This window comes from Dermochelys coriacea, chromosome 26, assembly GCF_009764565.3.
Source record: "Dermochelys coriacea isolate rDerCor1 chromosome 26, rDerCor1.pri.v4, whole genome shotgun sequence".
Lineage (NCBI taxonomy): Eukaryota > Metazoa > Chordata > Testudines > Dermochelyidae > Dermochelys > Dermochelys coriacea.
In genome coordinates, this window is record NC_050093.1 from 12,910,014 (window position 1) to 12,928,406 (window position 18,393).

At 44.1% G+C, this 18,393-nt stretch overlaps 1 protein-coding gene across 1 annotated transcript; it reads right to left on the minus strand.

Annotated features, from left to right (window-relative positions):
- Window positions 1-1,928: 1,928 nt before the first annotated feature.
- Window positions 1,929-17,332, minus strand: MTHFD2 (methylenetetrahydrofolate dehydrogenase (NADP+ dependent) 2, methenyltetrahydrofolate cyclohydrolase). The gene is made up of 8 exons (XM_038384623.2): window positions 16,970-17,332; window positions 8,761-8,945; window positions 8,151-8,273; window positions 7,088-7,240; window positions 6,889-6,996; window positions 6,319-6,411; window positions 4,609-4,734; window positions 1,929-3,900 (listed from the first exon to the last, which is right to left on the minus strand). Exons 1-8 carry the CDS (start codon window positions 17,086-17,088, stop codon window positions 3,761-3,763), a joined length of 1,047 nt encoding a protein of 348 aa, XP_038240551.1. The 5' UTR covers window positions 17,089-17,332; the 3' UTR covers window positions 1,929-3,760.
- Window positions 17,333-18,393: the final 1,061 nt, after the last annotated feature.

Sequence of the window (18,393 nt, forward strand, 5' to 3'; positions counted from 1 at the left end):
CCCCCAGGTAACCATTACAGGGGCAATGGCAATGACCTTCTAGCTTTTACCTTGCAGCATGTTCTACTCCAAAGGACCGTCCATACTTTTGCTCAACCCAGCAACACACAAATACCTGTCTGGAAGGTAAGAAGCACTTATGGGCTGTGAAATGTTTGGTTAATCCCAGCGTTAGCGATGGAAGAGTCCTAACTGATCTAATCCATTCCCTTCCCTTCCAGCAAACAGGAGTGGAGAAATCCACAGCCTGCGATATTTTTATGGTACATGCCAGAGGCAGCTAGACAATAGAACTTCCTGCGCTGAAAGCACCGGCTCCTGCCACGTGAACTAGAGGGATTCTCTGTTAGAATAGTCCTATGACAATTGAGTACTTGGTAGCAACAGCAGTCCTCCTGGAAAGTGACTTGCATGCCCTTGTCAGTTAACCTTAATTCCTCATTTAAAAAACAGCTGTCAGATTGGATTGCTGGCCTCTCCCGTCCACTGTGCTACTGGGAAAGGGGTAGGGATTACAGACAGCTCAGTTAACTGTGGGATGAAACCAAAGGACTTGTGTTGTTGGAATTAGAAGGTTCCATCACTTGGGTGAAAAAGGAAACCATCTGCTTAGCCTCAATGTAAGTGAAATGTAGGATGGTGACGGCATCTTAGATAACCATCCTTTAAATTGTGTCTAGAAGGGGCAGTGATATACAAAGTGTATTTGTGCCAGTTTTAATTAACAGTTTGGTTGATACACTTCCCAGTTTACTGAGGGGAGGAAGGCTACTGGGCTCAAAAGTTTTCTGCAGCTGCAACTCCACCCCAGTCTTATTCTTGGTTAAGTCAGTGACTTGAGACATTTACTTTTTCTTAGTTGAGATTATAAGGTGCAGCAGTCCCTTGTATGCTGGTCACAGATAAGAATTTTTGAATGTGTTTTTAAGAGACTGTTCTACTTTTGATTTTCAGTTCCCCTTGCTTTCAAAATCATTAAGGGGCTGGAAATTCAGTTAATGTAAATGGAAAATAACCTCAGTCTGTATTGCACCAGTTTAGTTCACAGCACTTTAGCTTGTATCTTTATGCAAACACCTCAACCCTTAAACTTAGGGCATCTTCCTTACTCTCTCTCTTGCCTACCCTGCAATTGCCCCTTCTGTAAACGTGGCTCTTGTACATAGACTCATAGCATCTGGCAGTTTTGACCTATTGTGAACTGACTTTGAGAGCAAACACGCTCCCAGCTGAAACAGATGTCGGAAAGGTTAATGATGTTGTACCTACTCATTGTTGTATTTTTCAGAAAGGAAAGCAACAAAAAGAAATTGCCTTGAGGGTTTTGTTGAATAAAACTTGATTTTTTTTATTTTTTAGAGAGCCCTCAGTGCTTTGTTATAAATTCCACCTGCTTGCATCTTTACTAGTAGGCTTCAAGGTTTTTTTAGGATAAAAGAGCCCTGTTTCTGACAGCATCCACTTTACAGGGGGTTCTGGAATGCTGGTTAAATATTGCAACTGCTTTGAAGCTTAGACTGAAACAGATGCTGGTTCTTTGTAAATATTTAAGTGAAAAGAAAACTTGAATTCAGTTTCCTATTTATAGAATTTTCTAGCTTGAGTACCCAACACGACTGTTTTTGAATGTGAGATTAATAAAACAGTATTACTCCAGTTGACAGTTAAGTGACAGCCACTTAATTCTTACTGTAACATGTAATAATTATTTGAACTTGAAGGTGGTTCTATATATTTTCTAGTTTGTCTGTGGTAGCTAAAGCATGATAGCTTAATCTTTTTAGAAGTAATTAAGATTGTAAGGTTACTTTATGCAATACGTCCGTTTCAATGTTCAAAGCAAATTGAAAAGGCTTTGTTGACTCAGCTAAGTGTTCCATGTAGCACAAGACTATATGCTTGACTTTTAAATATAGGAAGCTATAAAGTACAGTATCAGTTTTAATTAAATCCATGCAGTTTTCAACATCTCAGGCTGTTTACACTTTTTTGTATATACAAAGTGATTTGAAGAGTACCAGACTTGCAGCCTACTTAGCTACTAAATACAGTAGCTATTTTACATTTTATTAATCCAATAAATCTCATTAAATTCTCTTCACTTTGTAGTATGTTCATGATAAAAATCCTGAATTTTACTCTCAGCAAGTTGTGTAAGAGGGATGCATTTTTGATTAGACCAGTCAACACTTGTATGACTACAGGTGTTCTTGGACTTAGCAGCATAGTAGTTTGCAGGGAGACAAGCTTTCAATCCTTGGAGGCACTCACAGCTCCAGCAGGTAAGGCAGCAAGTGATGTTTTTGCTCACACTGAAAGTCTCTTCTTCTTTGAGATTTGGCAGCAGGAGCAGGTTGTGTTTCAAACTACTTTCCAGGGTACTTGTAAGGCTTTGCCTTCAGAAGAAACACAACTTGCTGTAGAGGCAAGTGTCTAGAAAGAAATGTAAATCCAATCTTCTTCGTCCTAGTTACTATGAAGCCACTATAGATGGAAAGAAACTTGAAAAGTCCCTTTTGTACTGATAGCATTAAAGAAGCTATTCTGCAAATTTTGGTGCAGTTCTCAGAGATAAGCAGCAGAAATGAATTTAAACTACAATTCACTTCTGCTGCTGCAGCAGCTCCAACTATAGCTGACAGCTATCACCTTAAAAAAAATCTGAATGCAAAGCAGTCTGCTTCTTTGACAAAAATGGAAGTGCATTTAGTAATGGCAATTGAGTCTGACCAGTCCAGAATAGACAACCAAACCATTTGGTGTAATGGCTGTCTGACCAGAACCAAAGTGAAGTGATTTAGCTGTGTCGAGAAAAAGCTATTCCAGCTCTTTTTAGGCAGTTAGTACACCTGGTCTGGGATAACTTCTAGAGAGTTTAAAAGTAATGCAGGGCATTTGGATCTATATATAGTTGCCTTGTAACACTTTATATGATCAAGAATGTTATGCACCGATCCCAATACCAAGCTTTTAAATTTTTTTTTTAATCAAAGTTAACCTGGGTTATTCACGCCTCACAATGTAGTCGAAAATATCGAAGGCAGAGTCAACAGCTACCTCTGGTCTTTGGCTAAGAAAACTTGTGCCCAGTACTGAATATTGGTCTAGCTACATACCAATAGCTGGGAGAACGGTTTAGCTTTCAACCTGTTAGCAAGATTCAATGCTAAGAGCAAAGACATCTTCTACCTGGATGTGAACAAGTAGTTAGACTTAAGAGCTTTTCCATGTAAGTCATTTTTAAAACCTGTGTAACTTTTTTTGTAGAAAAATAACTTGAGCTCAACACGTGATGCATACTATTTTGCACCTCCTAATGTCCAATAATGCTAGCAAACAATCCTATAAAAGCACTTTACCTTGAAGATCATTATTCTTTCACTCTGGAATGATGCACAGGATATGTGAAGCTAGCAAGTTGGAAATCCTATGAAAGATTGAGTACTATACATTTCTGTGTAAGAATCACTTTCAGATGATTTTCTCCACCCTGCAAATTTTAGCCTTCTCAAAATGTAACTAGTTTAAATATAAAAACCCCACCAACTTCACTGGGAATCATTACAAACTAAACAGATGGAGTGACCTAGGTATTTAGATGCTTAAAGCCTTTGTATACAATCATTTGTATACTTATGCTTTAAATAAATATCTCATGACTTCAAAGTCTCATTGAATTCACTTCTATACAATAAATAAAAATATTGCATTTCTATCGGCCTGTTTTTGGGAGTTGATTTGGAATGTTATAAGTCCACCTTTAAACAGTTAAGGCTTCAAGCTCTTTAGATTTCAGCATTTTCTTTGCCGCAATAATTGTATTCTTCATCAGCATAGCAACTGTCATGGGCCCAACTCCCCCAGGGACTGGAGTGATGTAACTGGCTTTCTTCTTTACTCCTGGAAAAGAGAGTTAGAATTAAGAATGGTGTACCACACAGGCTTTCAAAACTTTTGTCCTATCGAGAAGCTGCACTAACAGGTCATAAAAGGCTACACTGAAATTAACAATGCAAACATCTTAACTAATGTGTAATTACTGAACTCATGTCAGCAGAATAATTCAAAACCAGCAACGATCAAAGTCCCATGCAGAGTTTTGTGTAAATTAAGAGGAGTTTAAACAGTCTGAACATGTGCTGTCTCTTGCCTTTTCTGGGACAGGCTCACTGGCACCATTAATACCCAAACCTAACATTACCTACAACTCTTCAAAAGACCGTTTGATTGCATGATCAAAGCATGGTGTCTAAACTTAAAGGCACAGCAAGTCATCAGAAGGTGGCAATCCTGCATACTATCAGGTTAAGAGAGAGGTTTCTCTGTGCAGCTGTGAAAATGGATTTAGATCAAGTAACTGAACACTGCAGATGTCTGACATGTCAATTGCCCCATGGTTTAACCATGGCACAAGAAGCCCTGTTCCTAAAGTATTTCTCAAGTATGGTGCAAAATCAGATTCATGATCTGCCCTACAATGTAGGAAAGAGACCTTCTCAATGTCAGTCTAAAGCAGTTCAGTCATATAAGTGGGGTGTCTCTGCCCTTCTAAATACTCAAGGCATTGAATGCTTTTAAAGTAGTAGATACAAAAAACAGCCTCTGTACCTTCAAAATCCACATCTCCAACTAGTTTCGACTTGGCAGTAACAGGATCCTGCACTCTGTTTATCCCAACATCGATAACAGCTGCTCCTTCTTTAATCATATCAGCCGTGATCAGATTAGGAATACCTGAAATTTAAAAACCACCAACCACTTACACCATGGCGAGTTGCTACTGAATAAAATGCACAGCTGTAAAACTAGTCAATAAGCCCACAGAAAAGCAGATTCTCAAAACTAAAATGTAAGTATGTCCATCCAAGCCATCATGCATTACCATCAAAAGAATTTTACAAACTAGTTATTCTACTCCATTTTATGGATTAATGATGAACAGCTTGATTTGTTTTAAAGTCCATTATGTCAAGTTTACAGATTTATGGGTAAGTAATTTTCAAAAGAAAAAATTTAAATACTAGGAAAGTTAAATTTACCTCAAAAAGAGCTGTCAAGTAGCTTAGAACCAAAATTTTTTATTTTTAAAAAATTAAGCACTTCCACGAACTAAATTTCTTTGTTTGCCTTGCGTTAGTACAGGAGTGTGCCAAAGTCATCAAGTGAATGTAAAGCAAGAACACTATATCAAGGGGAAAAAGTGAAATTGGGAAAATTCTCTGTTTTAGTACAGAAGGCAGTCCTGCAAGAACATGTAGAGTCCATAGCTATCAGTGCCAGAGATGTGGGTAAATAGCAGCTGATGGGGTAGGGCCATGCTTATCAGGTACTACCAGACATTTAAGATGGCCAGTTACAAATTTATGTCACGCAAAAGTCACAAGTATCCCTAAGTTAATTCTTTCTTTAGTGACTGCGATTTGGGTTCAGTAACATTAAATGACCTTACACTGCATTTGTTTTTCCAGATGTCACATTACAGAGCTCCATTAAAAATGCATGTCTTAAAATGAACTATTTCACTCCTTGTGTGCTTCCACCTTCAGCACAATCACCTTTTTCAGTCCCTTCACTATCGTTGTCTTTCTTTACACGATATTCATTCTGTTGTGTGAATTTTTGCTCACTCAACCCTTTCGTCCTCATGCCAAAGTTTTGCTGATGGCCCCATACTTAGAGTGGCCTTCCACCACCTGCATGGTTCTATGGCTAAGCAGAGACCCACTGACGCTCCTCTGCACATGTACTGTTCGTGACTGCACTAGAAAAAGGAGACGAGATGAGCAAGGATACAGGTCCCACAATCTGAGCTACTCCTGGATCTAACCAGATGGCATAAGCTACTGCATGATATCACAGAACACTAGCATTACAGCTCAACCTGACTCTCCAGCATCAACCACTCACTTGCTATCATAAAATAGGTTCCCTCAAGGGTTTTCCCAATACAATTTCACAATTTGATTATGTCGCCCTTTCACTCAGATATTGGGAAGTCATTTATCAGTGAATGATTGTCCACGTTCATTTAAAAATTAACGACCTGGCTTGGCTGTAACAGCTCTGTTACATAGGAGATCAGAAGGGAGTCCCTCGCTCAAACAACTCCCTCTGGCTGCTCCTTGCAGCAGAATGGAGTGGCTCTGCAAGTGCCATCCAGCCTCACAGAGCACAAACTGCACCTGGGACATGGAGGACACCGCACCAAGACCTGATGCTATCCTCAGTACACCGATTCCTGTATAAAGCAGCATCATTACGGCAAGTTTCTCTCTTGTGGGGATCTTGCCTTTAGTGCAAAGAGTTTAATGGTCTTACCTGCAGCTGCTACCACAATATCAGCCAGAATCGTGTGTTGCTTGAGCTGTTCTTTAGGAGTGTAGCGATGTGATATTGTTACAGTTGCATCACCTGCAAGATTAGTCCTCATGAGCATTTTCTCATGGTTTTGAGATGAAAAATTCTAGGCTTTTCACTCTGAAGGATCCCCCACTGATTTACAATCTGCAAAGATCATGAGTTCAGTGTGTGGATCACAACCATTGCTTTTCCCATATTGTTAAGTGGGCTGTGGATGAGGTCCTCTTACTGAACCAGTGACAGAAAGGGGGGAAATCCCTTCACTTCAATAAACTTGTGCCCCATGTATTTACTCAAGGACAATGCAGTTAATGTGTTTACCCTTACAAAGGCCATGAAATCTTTAGCCACAAATTAGCATGGCCTGCAGTACATACCACCACCCTTACCGCAAGGACGAGCAGTGATCAGGAAACTATTGATCAGTATTACATTCTACAGCACAGGTGCTTCTCCCCTCTTAGTGACCCATTGTGTCTAGCCTGCAAACTCTGACAAGACCACAGCACGATGTGGTGGAGCTGTTACCTCCAGGGCGCTCATGTCTGCCGTCGGTATGCAGCAACATGGCAATGGGCATTCCAACGTTCTTTGACCTACCAGCCACTACTACATTCTTCCCCAGGGTTGGGATTCCTATGGGATTGGAAAAGAAGTTAAAATTCACTCAACTTTAAACTGCAATGGAGATGAACAGCACTTAAAATGTTGCTCTTATGACCCCTACCAGTTCTCTTGATGATTTCCCATACACCCCAAGGTGTAGCTGGCAGCATTGAATATTGATCCAGACACATGCGCCCCACATTCACCACATGAAAACCATCAACATCTTTTTCTGGGATCACAGCATTGCAGATCTTTCGCTCATCAATATGCTCTGAAAAAAAGTAAGTGTCAACATTAGGGTCCAGCCAACTCCATTTAATCAGCTGAAGAAAATGTAATTAGCTGAGAATGATCACTTTAGCCTCTACTGACTTACACTGTACATTCTTCCACACAGCCCCAGGTAGTAGAAAACCATAAGCCTATTCTAAAGCATTATGGCAAACTTGAGGCTACCTCATGTAACCTAAATACCAGATATTCACCTGTGTAAATATTTCTATTGCAATCTCAACTGGCTATATCAGCCCTACAGCCATATGAATTTGATAGGCTTTCGATAGTTCCTTGAATACAAGCAAGGAATTAATCATAGGGACTTCAAGTTTACCCCTGTGCATTCAATATTTCTTACAATGAATGTGAAAATATCCCTTTAAATTTGGAGACAGTATTTTTAGACCACCTAGATTGCAGTTGTATATACAATGCAGTCCCAACGAACAGCCACTACTCCAGAAAGGTGAAAACATATCTAACCTACACCCATGTCAACTGTACGCACACAATCAACTGCTACTACAAAGGAAGTCAATAAACCAACTTTTCTTCATTGAAAAGCATAATGGCAGAATGCCATTTCCTTCTTATGCTTCACACACGAGCAATGGAAGTGGCAATGTCACAGCAGGTTCAGGGCAGAGCCATACTGTAACTTGATCTCTCACTACACACAAAACATTTGAAAGTTTTCTAGGTAAAAGTGCAAACACAGTGATCTTGTCTTCACTGGACGGAAGGGGGGGGGGGGGAAGAGGAGAGAGAGAGAGAGTTGACTTGAGAGCACTCTGCCATCGATTTAGCAGGTCTTCACTAGACCCGCTAAATCGACACCCACTGCATGGATCTCTCAGTAGCAAAGACAAGCGTAGTAAGAACTCCTCAGAATCCCACCAACTCACCAGGTAAGGGAAGCTGCACTAATAGGCCATCCACATTGGTGTCATCATTTAGCTTGCTGATCAAATCAAGCAGCTCCTCTTCAGTGATGGAGGCTGGCTTCAGGATTGTTTCACTGCTGATTCCTAGAGTGTCATTTTAACCACCACGTTAATGGAGAGGATCAAATGTAGATTAAGTCCGGAAATGAAAATTCTTAATTCATACTGATTTTTTACACTACAGAAATAATCTCTATTGATAAGTTTAAAAGTCTCAATCTTCCATTAACAGATATTACATACCATGGACTTAAATATCTTACATTCAAATAGCAAGATGCAAACCACAATGCTCCTGCTTGGTCTATCACTCAGATGAAGATGGAGTACTGCATTCAGGACTGTACCTCCATGTCAGATGAAAGCAGACAGACAGCATTGGAAGATGTGTGGGGTTCACTAGGGCCACTACTAAGCTAACTAGATAAATCTACATGGGCAGCAAGCTGAAAATTGCTTATCCTCATACAGCATATGAGAAGTCCAATTTAAATTAGAGTCTTAAATTAAATATACTTCTTGTTAAATGTCCTATTAGTTAGGGCACAAAGACAGGAGTGCAAGAACCTACCTACATCAGCAGCTGCTTTGGTTTTATTAAGTACATAGGAGTGACTTGCAGGATTTTCTCCAACTAGAACCACACTGAGATGGGGTCTCTTGTTACCAGCCGCTACCCATTGTTCAACCTCATGTCGGGCTTCCTGTCTGATCTGCTGAGCCAGTTTTCTTCCAGAAATTATGACTGCATCATTTCTGAAAAAAATAAGAAAATATGTTATCTGAGCAGGGACCCTTTTTTAAAAATTCACTCCATATTGAGTTTTCTACCCAAACTTCACCCCAACGTTTTAGTCAAGAAATTCAGCTAAGGTAGGCCATTACAGCAGTTGCTGTTGTACCAAGTTAGACCTATGCACAAATATTATATTCCATACTTAACATCTGTATAAAACCCATTTCAAGTGGCCAATACAAGAATCAATTCTGCTTAGCTAGATATCCTGTTTAATAGTAGCAAAGCTGGAAGATGATAGATTTTTCTGAGGAAAATCAAATGATGCATACTCAAGCCAATAAATTAAATTCCATTCCGCAATTTTGCTTTGAGAAGCAATGAAATTTGAAGACAATTCCTAGGCTAGTTTGTTTTATATTTGCTGACCATTCATGTAATTTGAGAAAGTTCATGGATTGCTCTCTCTTGGAAAGCCACGCTCCTGTCATGCTTTTGTCCAGTGTACATTTTACATTCTAAATTAGCAATCAAGCAAATAAAATTCATATAGCTAAATAATCCTCTTCCCCTACCCAAATGCAAAGTACATAATTTCACTTTAGCAGAGTTTTTCCTATAAATAAAATTCTTTGAAACAAACAAACAAACAATGTGGGACTTTCATTTGCTTCACTATAAATGGAATTTCACTACAGCTAAGTTCTACTGGATCATTTTTAACTCTTCAATTTAACACTTAGATCTTTTAAAGTGGATAATTTGCACAAGCAAAAATTGAAGTCCATATTAATTCCCTGTCAAAAACCACAGCACATTTAGAATAATGTACATAACTATGCAAGTTTATCTTATTTGCCCTTTACTCAGATTTCATATTCCTTTACTAACCAATTTCCACTGACGTTTATCACGGATAAACGTCAGTGGAAAGTGGTTAGTAAAGGAATATGAATAATATTCATAGTAAAGGAACCGAATAATATCCTAGATACATATTATCTTAGAGTTTGTTGCCAACAAATATTCTTCGACTTGTTTTTAATTATCTTAATATGCAAGTACAAAACTGTTGCAAAAACTAGTATCAGTGTCATGAGTACAGCTTTAAAAACAGGCTACTGACATTTGATCAATATATGAAATTTTGCTGAAGCAGAGAGAATAAAATACAAGTGTTTATCTTTGACATTTGAGTCATTAAAAAAGCCCCTACATACATTCCTGGTCTATATTGGTTTCAGGAATACATAACTATTGCCAATGCATTCCAGGAAACTGGATAACAACACAGTAGGGAAAGCTGACAGAAATAGTACTAGCCAAAGGGGTTACACAGCTGCCAATTTACACTAACTGAAAAGCTACACACCAGCTTCCTTTACATCTGAACTTCAGAAAAAGTATTAATATCACAGCTTGAATAAAAAGCACTCACTCTCTTACGAAGAGCAAAATTTACAAAAATATCAGTTTTGTTCCTGCTAGACTTTATTTTGGCCAACAGCAGGAACAAGAGGTGGTGATAATGAGTTTTTCACTTAGTGGCAACTGTAACTAGGGCCCTACCAGATTCACCTCCATTATGATCAATTTCACAGCCATAGGATTTGAAAATTGGTAAAGTTCATGTTTTCAGGTGTTGTAACTGTGGAGGTCCTGACTGAAAAGGGGACTGTGGAGGGGAGGGTTGCAAACCTGTTGTAGAGGGGTCATGGGATTGCCACCCTCATTTCTGTGCTGCCGTCAGAGCTTAACAGAGTGGGGATGAGAGGGTGCGGAGCTATCTGCAGCCGGAAGAGACACCGAACAGCAGCACTGGGCTGCTGCCCAGTCCCAGAGCATCCTGCAGCAGGGGGAGGCACCCTAGTGGCCTAGTATCCCCCTGCCCACCCCCACCCCCCCAAACCAGCTGTGCAGGGGATGGACAAGTCCTGTCACTCCCCCGGCCAGAGCTAGGAGGACTCTTTGCTGGGGCGCTCCTAGGAACAAAGGGACATCAGATTTCATGGAAAAGGGCTTATTTCACGGTCCGTGATACGTTTTTCATGGCCGTGAAATTGGTAGGGCCCTAACTGTAATTCTTGGCCAGTGCTCGTGAAGCAAAGCAAACACTGCTTGATACACAGGGAGTGGGGAGGGATCAAAACAGGAAACTTGTCCAAACTGTGTAAACCCTACAAGTCATTCTGACTGGTCTAATACTTCAGCATCACATGCAAATGACTACCAGGGAAAGCATGATCCACAATACTATGGTCAAATACTGGTCTTCCCCACATCTGGGCAGAAAAACCACAAAGGAAAAATTTATCAAACCTCTTACAAGACAAACTCAAATTCAAGCTTCAGATACTATTTTAAACTAGCTTTATGCTAAATAATTTTTAACATTGTTTTAAAAGAACCAATTAAATTTGCTATTTTCAAGAACTGCTCCAGGCTGCTTTCTAAAATTATACACCTTATAGCTCTAAATTTAGCTGAGTACTTTACATTCAGAATAGTCCACAAATTTGATTTCTAGGGTTACTCTCTTACCATCTAGGAAGAAAAGTCATTGGTCAAATAGATTAGGCTAGCATTGTCAAAGGGAGGAATCTAAAAAGATCTCCTAATTTGCGTTACTGACTGTCTGATATCATAAGACCGGCCATACTGGGGCAGACCAAAGGTCCATCCTGCCCAGTATCCTGTCTGCTAATAGTGGCCAATGCCAGGTTCACTCCCTCTGGGGCACCTAACAGGTAATGGTCAAGTGATCTCTCTCCTGCCATCCATCGCCACCCTCTGACAAACATAGGGACACCATTCCTTACCCATCCTGGCTAATAGCCATTAATGGACTTAACCTCCATGAATTTATCTAGTTCTCTTTTAAACCCTCAAACCTTCACCTTTCAACAGAAGTTGTCAAAGCACTTCAAACATGCATTAATACTAACTCCCACACATACCAGATATTATACTCCTTTTTCTATATTGCTGAACAAAGATATAAATGACTTTCCTCTCAAAGTCATACTGCAAGTCCTGCCCTCCACTCCCCTTGTTTTAACCAAATGACAACTGTCTCCTTTGAGGGTACAATCCCAGGCCTGGAGCTTTAGCCATGGGTCCATCTCTCTCATTGGGGCCCGAATGAGAGAAAGTAGGCTATAGGAACAGTCACACAGATTGCGTCTGGGTGAAGGGAGTTCAAGGCAGAAATTGATGCCTACACAAATGTAACCCCCAAGGAGATTACTTAGATTCCTGGGGCTCTGTGTGCTGGTAGATCAGAAAGGCACGGCTGTCCCTGGTAGGGAGGGGGAGCCAGTCTGCTCAGCAACCAACAGAGAGCGAGAAACTCTTCCAAGGGAGTTAAGGAGAGGGAGAAGCCATTTTGGAGCAATCTGGACTAGCCAACCAGGCAAAGGGCAGGAGTGGCTGTATGGGTAGCTGGTGAGTCCCCCAGGCCTGGGTGCAGGGTTCCCCCTGAAAACTGGCCTCTGGGGACCTGAAAGCAAGATCCCTTAGCTTGAGCCTTTCCAGCTCCAAGGTGACTTCCAGTTTGTTGAGCTTTGTTGGGGAAACTTCCCCCAGCCAAGCTGAGATAGCCTTCCAGCTCCCTAGGTGAGATCAGTCACCACATGGCCAGCTCTCCTCCGGCTGCTAATCCAAGGCTGCTGCCTGCTGATAGTATGCGAGCACTAGGATGGGAGACTAAAGTTTGGATTTTAATATAGTTCTGTAATCTGCACCTTGAGCCCTTTGTGGTAAAGGGAAATCCTGGCACCAGCAGCAGCCTGACTCCTGCATGAAGAGGACACATGCCAGCAGTAGCATCAGCCCTCTCCAATGACTGAGGAGTCCAGAGCCATCTCTGAATCTGAGGATCATTCACAGTTGTTTGAGAGTGCACCAAAGCTAGTTAGCTAGTCAGGGAAATTGTTTGGGAGACCCCTTACTCCCTGAACTGCATCCTCAAGCCAGGGGGGTAACGATTTAGGGATTTTGTTAACCTGCTGCCTGTTAAATCTGTGGAGAGACTTATCACCATATCCCACTTCAGAGTCTCTTGCGCTGTACTGAACCTAGTCAGTCACATTGTTCACTGCTGCACAGAAGATATCATGGTCACAAGTCATCAAGGGCGCCTATAAAGTACGTGTACCAACAGGACATTAATTTGACATTTGCTGTATCAGATCATGATAGGAAATTCATAGGTATTACCAGCATGGGTACCAATGACCCTGAGAATAGTTGTACCCTGTTATATTTATATATAATGTTTAATATAATTACTGTGTTAAATATATTGTATGTGTTTGTGCTATTTCTTGGAAGTCTCCAACTATCTGGCAAGTAAGCAAGGGTTACCCTGTGATTAGAATTTTTCCCCCAAGCTGCCTTGGTGACCCTGCCAAGAAGGAGCAAGAGAGGCGGAGGCACTGCTAAATAAATTCACGTGGGAAGAAAAGCGCTGCACCCTGCTGAGTGGGTGGCAGGACCCAAGAACGCAGGCCTGTCCATCAAAACCCATAAAGGAGATTAGCTCTAAAGGAGGTACCTGGGTGGATAGGGGGCACTACACAAAGTAGCTTGGGGTGTGAACATTGCTGTAGGACAATCTGTACTCTAACACACTGCTGCGTCAGACGTGTTTGGAGATTTTAAACGTTTCTCCTTAGGTTCTTTTGGGGTACAAACCCCATTTAAATAACTGGATTATCCATCTGTCCAGTAAATTTATTGTGAAATTAAGTTATACCTAGCTGCCAATCCCAAAAGCGATCACCTAAGGAAATCAGTTTTTTAGGTACTACCAAGTGTAACTGAGATCATTCCCTCCAACAGGGAAATGAACCTACTGGCACCATTTCAAATGCTAAATGTTTTAACTGCAGAGCTAAATGCTGATTAATATCACATGTACACTAAGTCACATAATGACTTTTGGGAAGTCCAGCAAGCTATCTTCTACTATAAACAGAACTAGAAGTTCATAAAAGAATCTAAGTTTTGGTCAAAACGTCACTGTATCCCTTGCCAGGGTCTACAGGAATGCCAAGGCAAAACCTTGGCAGCAGCTTTTTATTACATAACTCCTTGACTAGACATTAGGCTTGAACAAAAGGGGGAGGACAGGATGTAGGAACAAGAAGAGAGATGATGAGATGCAAGAGGTGCACGGGAGCGCCAGCCCCCAAAAATATTTTACCACTGATCTGATTGCAGTTACATAAGTTGACATCAGTGGAATAATTTTCAAATTCACATTGTAAGACCAGAATGTAGCTCCATATCTATTGGCAGGAGCATTAACCTCTCTCCCCCTCCAAGAGAGTCAAGTCCTGAGATATGTCAAAGAGCCTAAGGTGAAAAAAAGTTGGAAGTACTCCTTTAAAAGTCTGAAAAACACAAGTTAGGCACTTTGCATCTTGAGCAAGCCAGAAACCATTTTAATACACTTGAAACAGCACCATCTCACCATTAGGCAGTTTTGCCCAGTTACAGCACGTAGTCACAATTTTCTGTACGAGTTCCTGAAAGGGGAGAAGCAGCGGAAAGGTCTCAAAGCTAGACTGACTCATGTACTGTAGCATAATGTATTTCTTGAGTGATAAGGGAAACCACAGAAAAAAAGGACGACAAAAATACATTTCTTGCTACTGGGAAATGATGGAACATTCAGAGCTGAGAAACAGGTTGCTTGAGAAGTAAGAAATTTTTGGCTCTCCCTAACATACCAATAATTTAATTAATACTTAACATTTTACTTAAAATATACAAAAGTCATTCACACTTGCAAAATGATACTTTTCTATCACAAGTGATTTTTTTTGACAACCAAGTTAAGATTTCTCATCAGGGTGAGAGCAGGTGAGATTTGTATGTGTGGGTGTATAAATTTTATGGCTGTACTAATTAATTCTAACAACTCTATAGGGTGGACAATTAAAACAATAACATGAATTAGGTTGTCAGATTTGCAGACAAATTTGAAGAGCCCCATCCTTTCTGGCAGAATGGTCTTTGGCCTGAAAGGAAAGTGCTTATGATGATTTGTAGGGAGAATTCTCCCCACTCCTTTTAGATTTTTCCTTGGCACTAAATTACTCTTCAGACCCAGAGAAGGTTTTCTCTTCCCTCCACATACAATTACATTTAACTCAATTACACCTGTGCCCCCACAGCCACACCAGGAGTGTTACAAGTTAGTGGTGGATCCAATTACAAAGGGAGATCAGAAGGGCAGTGCTTTGCCTACAGCAAGGTCAGGGTGGGCACTGGATCTTGAGCATTAGAAGCAGCTGTTCCATGCAAGCAAGGAATAGGATTTCATCAGCCTGCAGATCTGCTAGCTGCCACTGGGAGTACTCAACCAAAGCAAACTGGCCAACAGAGCAAAAGTTCCCATTCATTTCAGCAATACTGTACTTTACAGGCAACACAAGTGTACAACAGCAAACCCTGGGTTTCAATTTGGGGAAATACAAGTCCTGGCCTGACAGAAAGATTCACATCCCCCCTCCCATGCATCTAGCATCAGCCTCTGACACAGCTTTCCAGTGTTTGGGGTTTCATCACCACTGTACCCACCATCTGCCCAAGATGGGGGTTGCAATCCCCCATAAAGAAAAGGAGGACTTGTGGCACCTTAGAGACTAACAAATTTATCTGAGCATAAGCTTTCGTGAGCTACAGCTCACTTCATCGGATGCAACTGATGTAGCTCACGAAAGCTTATGCTCAAATAAATTTGTTAGTCTCCAAGGTGCCACAAGTCCTCCTTTTCTTTTTGCGAATACAGACTAACACGGCTGCTACTCTGAATCCCCCATAGTAACTGCAAGGTTCAGACTTTTCAGTATGTTTAGAGTTTGCTCCCTGTTGCATTCAGCATCTACCCTGGACAGGGCTTCAGTATTTGTGGTTGGATCCCCAATATAGCCACCATCTGCCTGGGATGGGGATGCTCAGTTTGTTTTTTTCCCAGCTGGGTGGCTCTGTGGTCTCTCCACTCTGAGTCAGTTTTCCCACATTGCTTTTTCACTGGAAAATTGTGTCTCATTTCTCAGACACCAATGAGATCACCCCTCCACCTCACCCCCATCTGCCCAGTAGCACGTCTCTGGGCTTTGCACCGCCAGTTTCCCATCTAATTCAGAGTCCCCGAGCATACATCGCACGAACCTTAAGCGGGTCCCCCTCTTCACCTCAGTAGGTCTCCCCAACTCCACCCTGCCCCCCGCCGGGGACCCCCTCCCCACAGCCGCGTCTCCCCAACTCCACCCCGCCCCCGCCGGGGACCCCCTCCCCACAGCCGCGTCTCCCCAACTCCACCCCGCCCCCCCCGGGGACCCCCTCCCCGCAGCCGCGTCTCCCCAACTCCACCCCGCCCCCCCCGGGGACCCCCTCCCCGCAGCCGCGTCTCCCCACCTCCACCCCGCCCCCCCCGGGGACCCCTCCCCGCAGCCGCGTCTCCCCAACTCCACCCCTCCCCCCCGCCGGGGACCCCCCTCCCCGCAGCCGCGTCTCCCCAACTCCACCCCGCCCCCCGCCGGGGACCCCCTCCCCGCAGCCGCGTCTCCCCAACTCCACCCCGCCCCCCGCCGGGGACCCCCTCCCCGCAGCCGCGTCTCCCCAACTCCACCCCGCCCCCCCCCGGGGACCCCCTCCCCGCAGCCGCGTCTCCCCAACTCCACCCCGCCCCCCCCCGGGGACCCCCTCCCCGCAGCCGCGTCTCCCCAACTCCACCCCGCCCCCCCCCGGGACCCCCTCCCCGCAGCCGCGTCTCCCCAACTCCACCCCGCCCCCCCCCGGGGACCCCTCCCCGCAGCCGCGTCTCCCCAACTCCACCCCCCCCCCCCCCGGGGACCCCCTCCCCGCAGCCGCGTCTCCCCAACTCCACCCCGCCCCCCCCCGGGGACCCCCTCCCCGCAGCCGCGTCTCCCCAACTCCACCCCGCCCCCCCCGGGGACCCCCTCCCCGCAGCCGCGTCTCCCCAACTCCACCCTGCCCCCCCCGGGGACCCCCTTTCGCGCCCCCCCCTCACCTGAGCGCAGTGAGGTGCAGCCGACGGGGGCTCAGGGCACAGCAGCAGCCGCGGGGAGCTCGTCCCGCCCAGCCCAGGGCTCGGAGCAGCAGGCGCGGGGCGAGCGCGGTTACCACCATGGTGCGGCGGAGACGAGCCAGGCCGCCGCCAGCGACACGCAGCCGTTGGTTCGCGCGGGGAACAAGCCACCGTGACAACCCCCCTATATAGCTTCCCCAGCCCGCCAGACCCACCCCTATCGGCCGGAGCAGCGCCTATCACACTGCGCGGAACATGCCGGCCCCACGCTGATTGGTGGACGACCGGAGTGACGCAAGCGATGAGGGAAAACAGGGCCGGAGAGCCGGGAAATAACGTCACTGGACCACGATTGGTTGCGACAGCGATAACGCAAAGGTCACTGGATAAAGGGATCTGATTGGTGGACACAAGGAAGGGGCAGGACTTAGCACCGGCCTCGGTGTGTGATTGGGTCAGATAAAGGGACGCCGTTGGGCCTGGCTGCGATTCGGGAGAAGCTGAGCGATGGGCAGGACAAAAAGCACGTGCGCTGGTTTTTCATTGGTGAAACTAGGGAGCCATGGGCGGGGCTTACAGGGAACTAGATGGGTGGGTCTTGCTCGCTCGCTGGTTGGCTGGCTGGCTCTTGGGGGTGGCTGTAACTGGCTCTGAGGGTTGCATAAGCCAGAGCCGGAAGGAGGGTGCATGGCTAGCCCCGCCCCCGCCCCAGCCCCAGCCCGGGCCTGTTTCTGAGCTCAGATGGGGGTGAATAGGGACCTTCCCCATCCTGCACCAGGCGCTGGAGGCTGGCTCCTGCAGAGAGAGAAGAGCCCAGCTAGTGGCTGTGTGCAGCCTAGGCCATTACCACAGCAGAGGGAGCACCTGGACACAGCTAGTATCCTCTACCCAGCACAGGGAAAGGAAACATTGAGCAAGGGCAGCAGGACAAACCCCAGCCCTTGTTGCGAAACATGAAACATCCCCTCTAGGGGAACGTCAATCCTACCATGTTGGCGCGGGTATTCGAAAGATGAGCAGGCCGGAACTTTGCTACATCAGGCTGGCTTAGATTTTTGTCTGAAAAGAACAAACAACATAGAAATCAATCTATCTAGATCAAAAGAAAAGGAGGACTTGTGGCACCTTGGAGACTAACAAATTTATTAGAGCATAAGCTTTCGTGAGCTACAGCTCACTTCATCGGATGCATTAGCTTATGCTCTAATAAATTGTTAGTCTCTAAGGTGCCACAAGTCCTCCTTTCTTTTTGCAAATACAGACTAACACGGCTGCTACTCTGAAACCTATCTAGATCAAAGGTTCAAACGCGCTTGCTGAGTTTGAGTGCATCAGTTTTTGACTTGAGACGCCTCATCTGAAAAAAGTCAGTGACCGCTTTTGAAGACGTGTCTGCTATTGAGAGA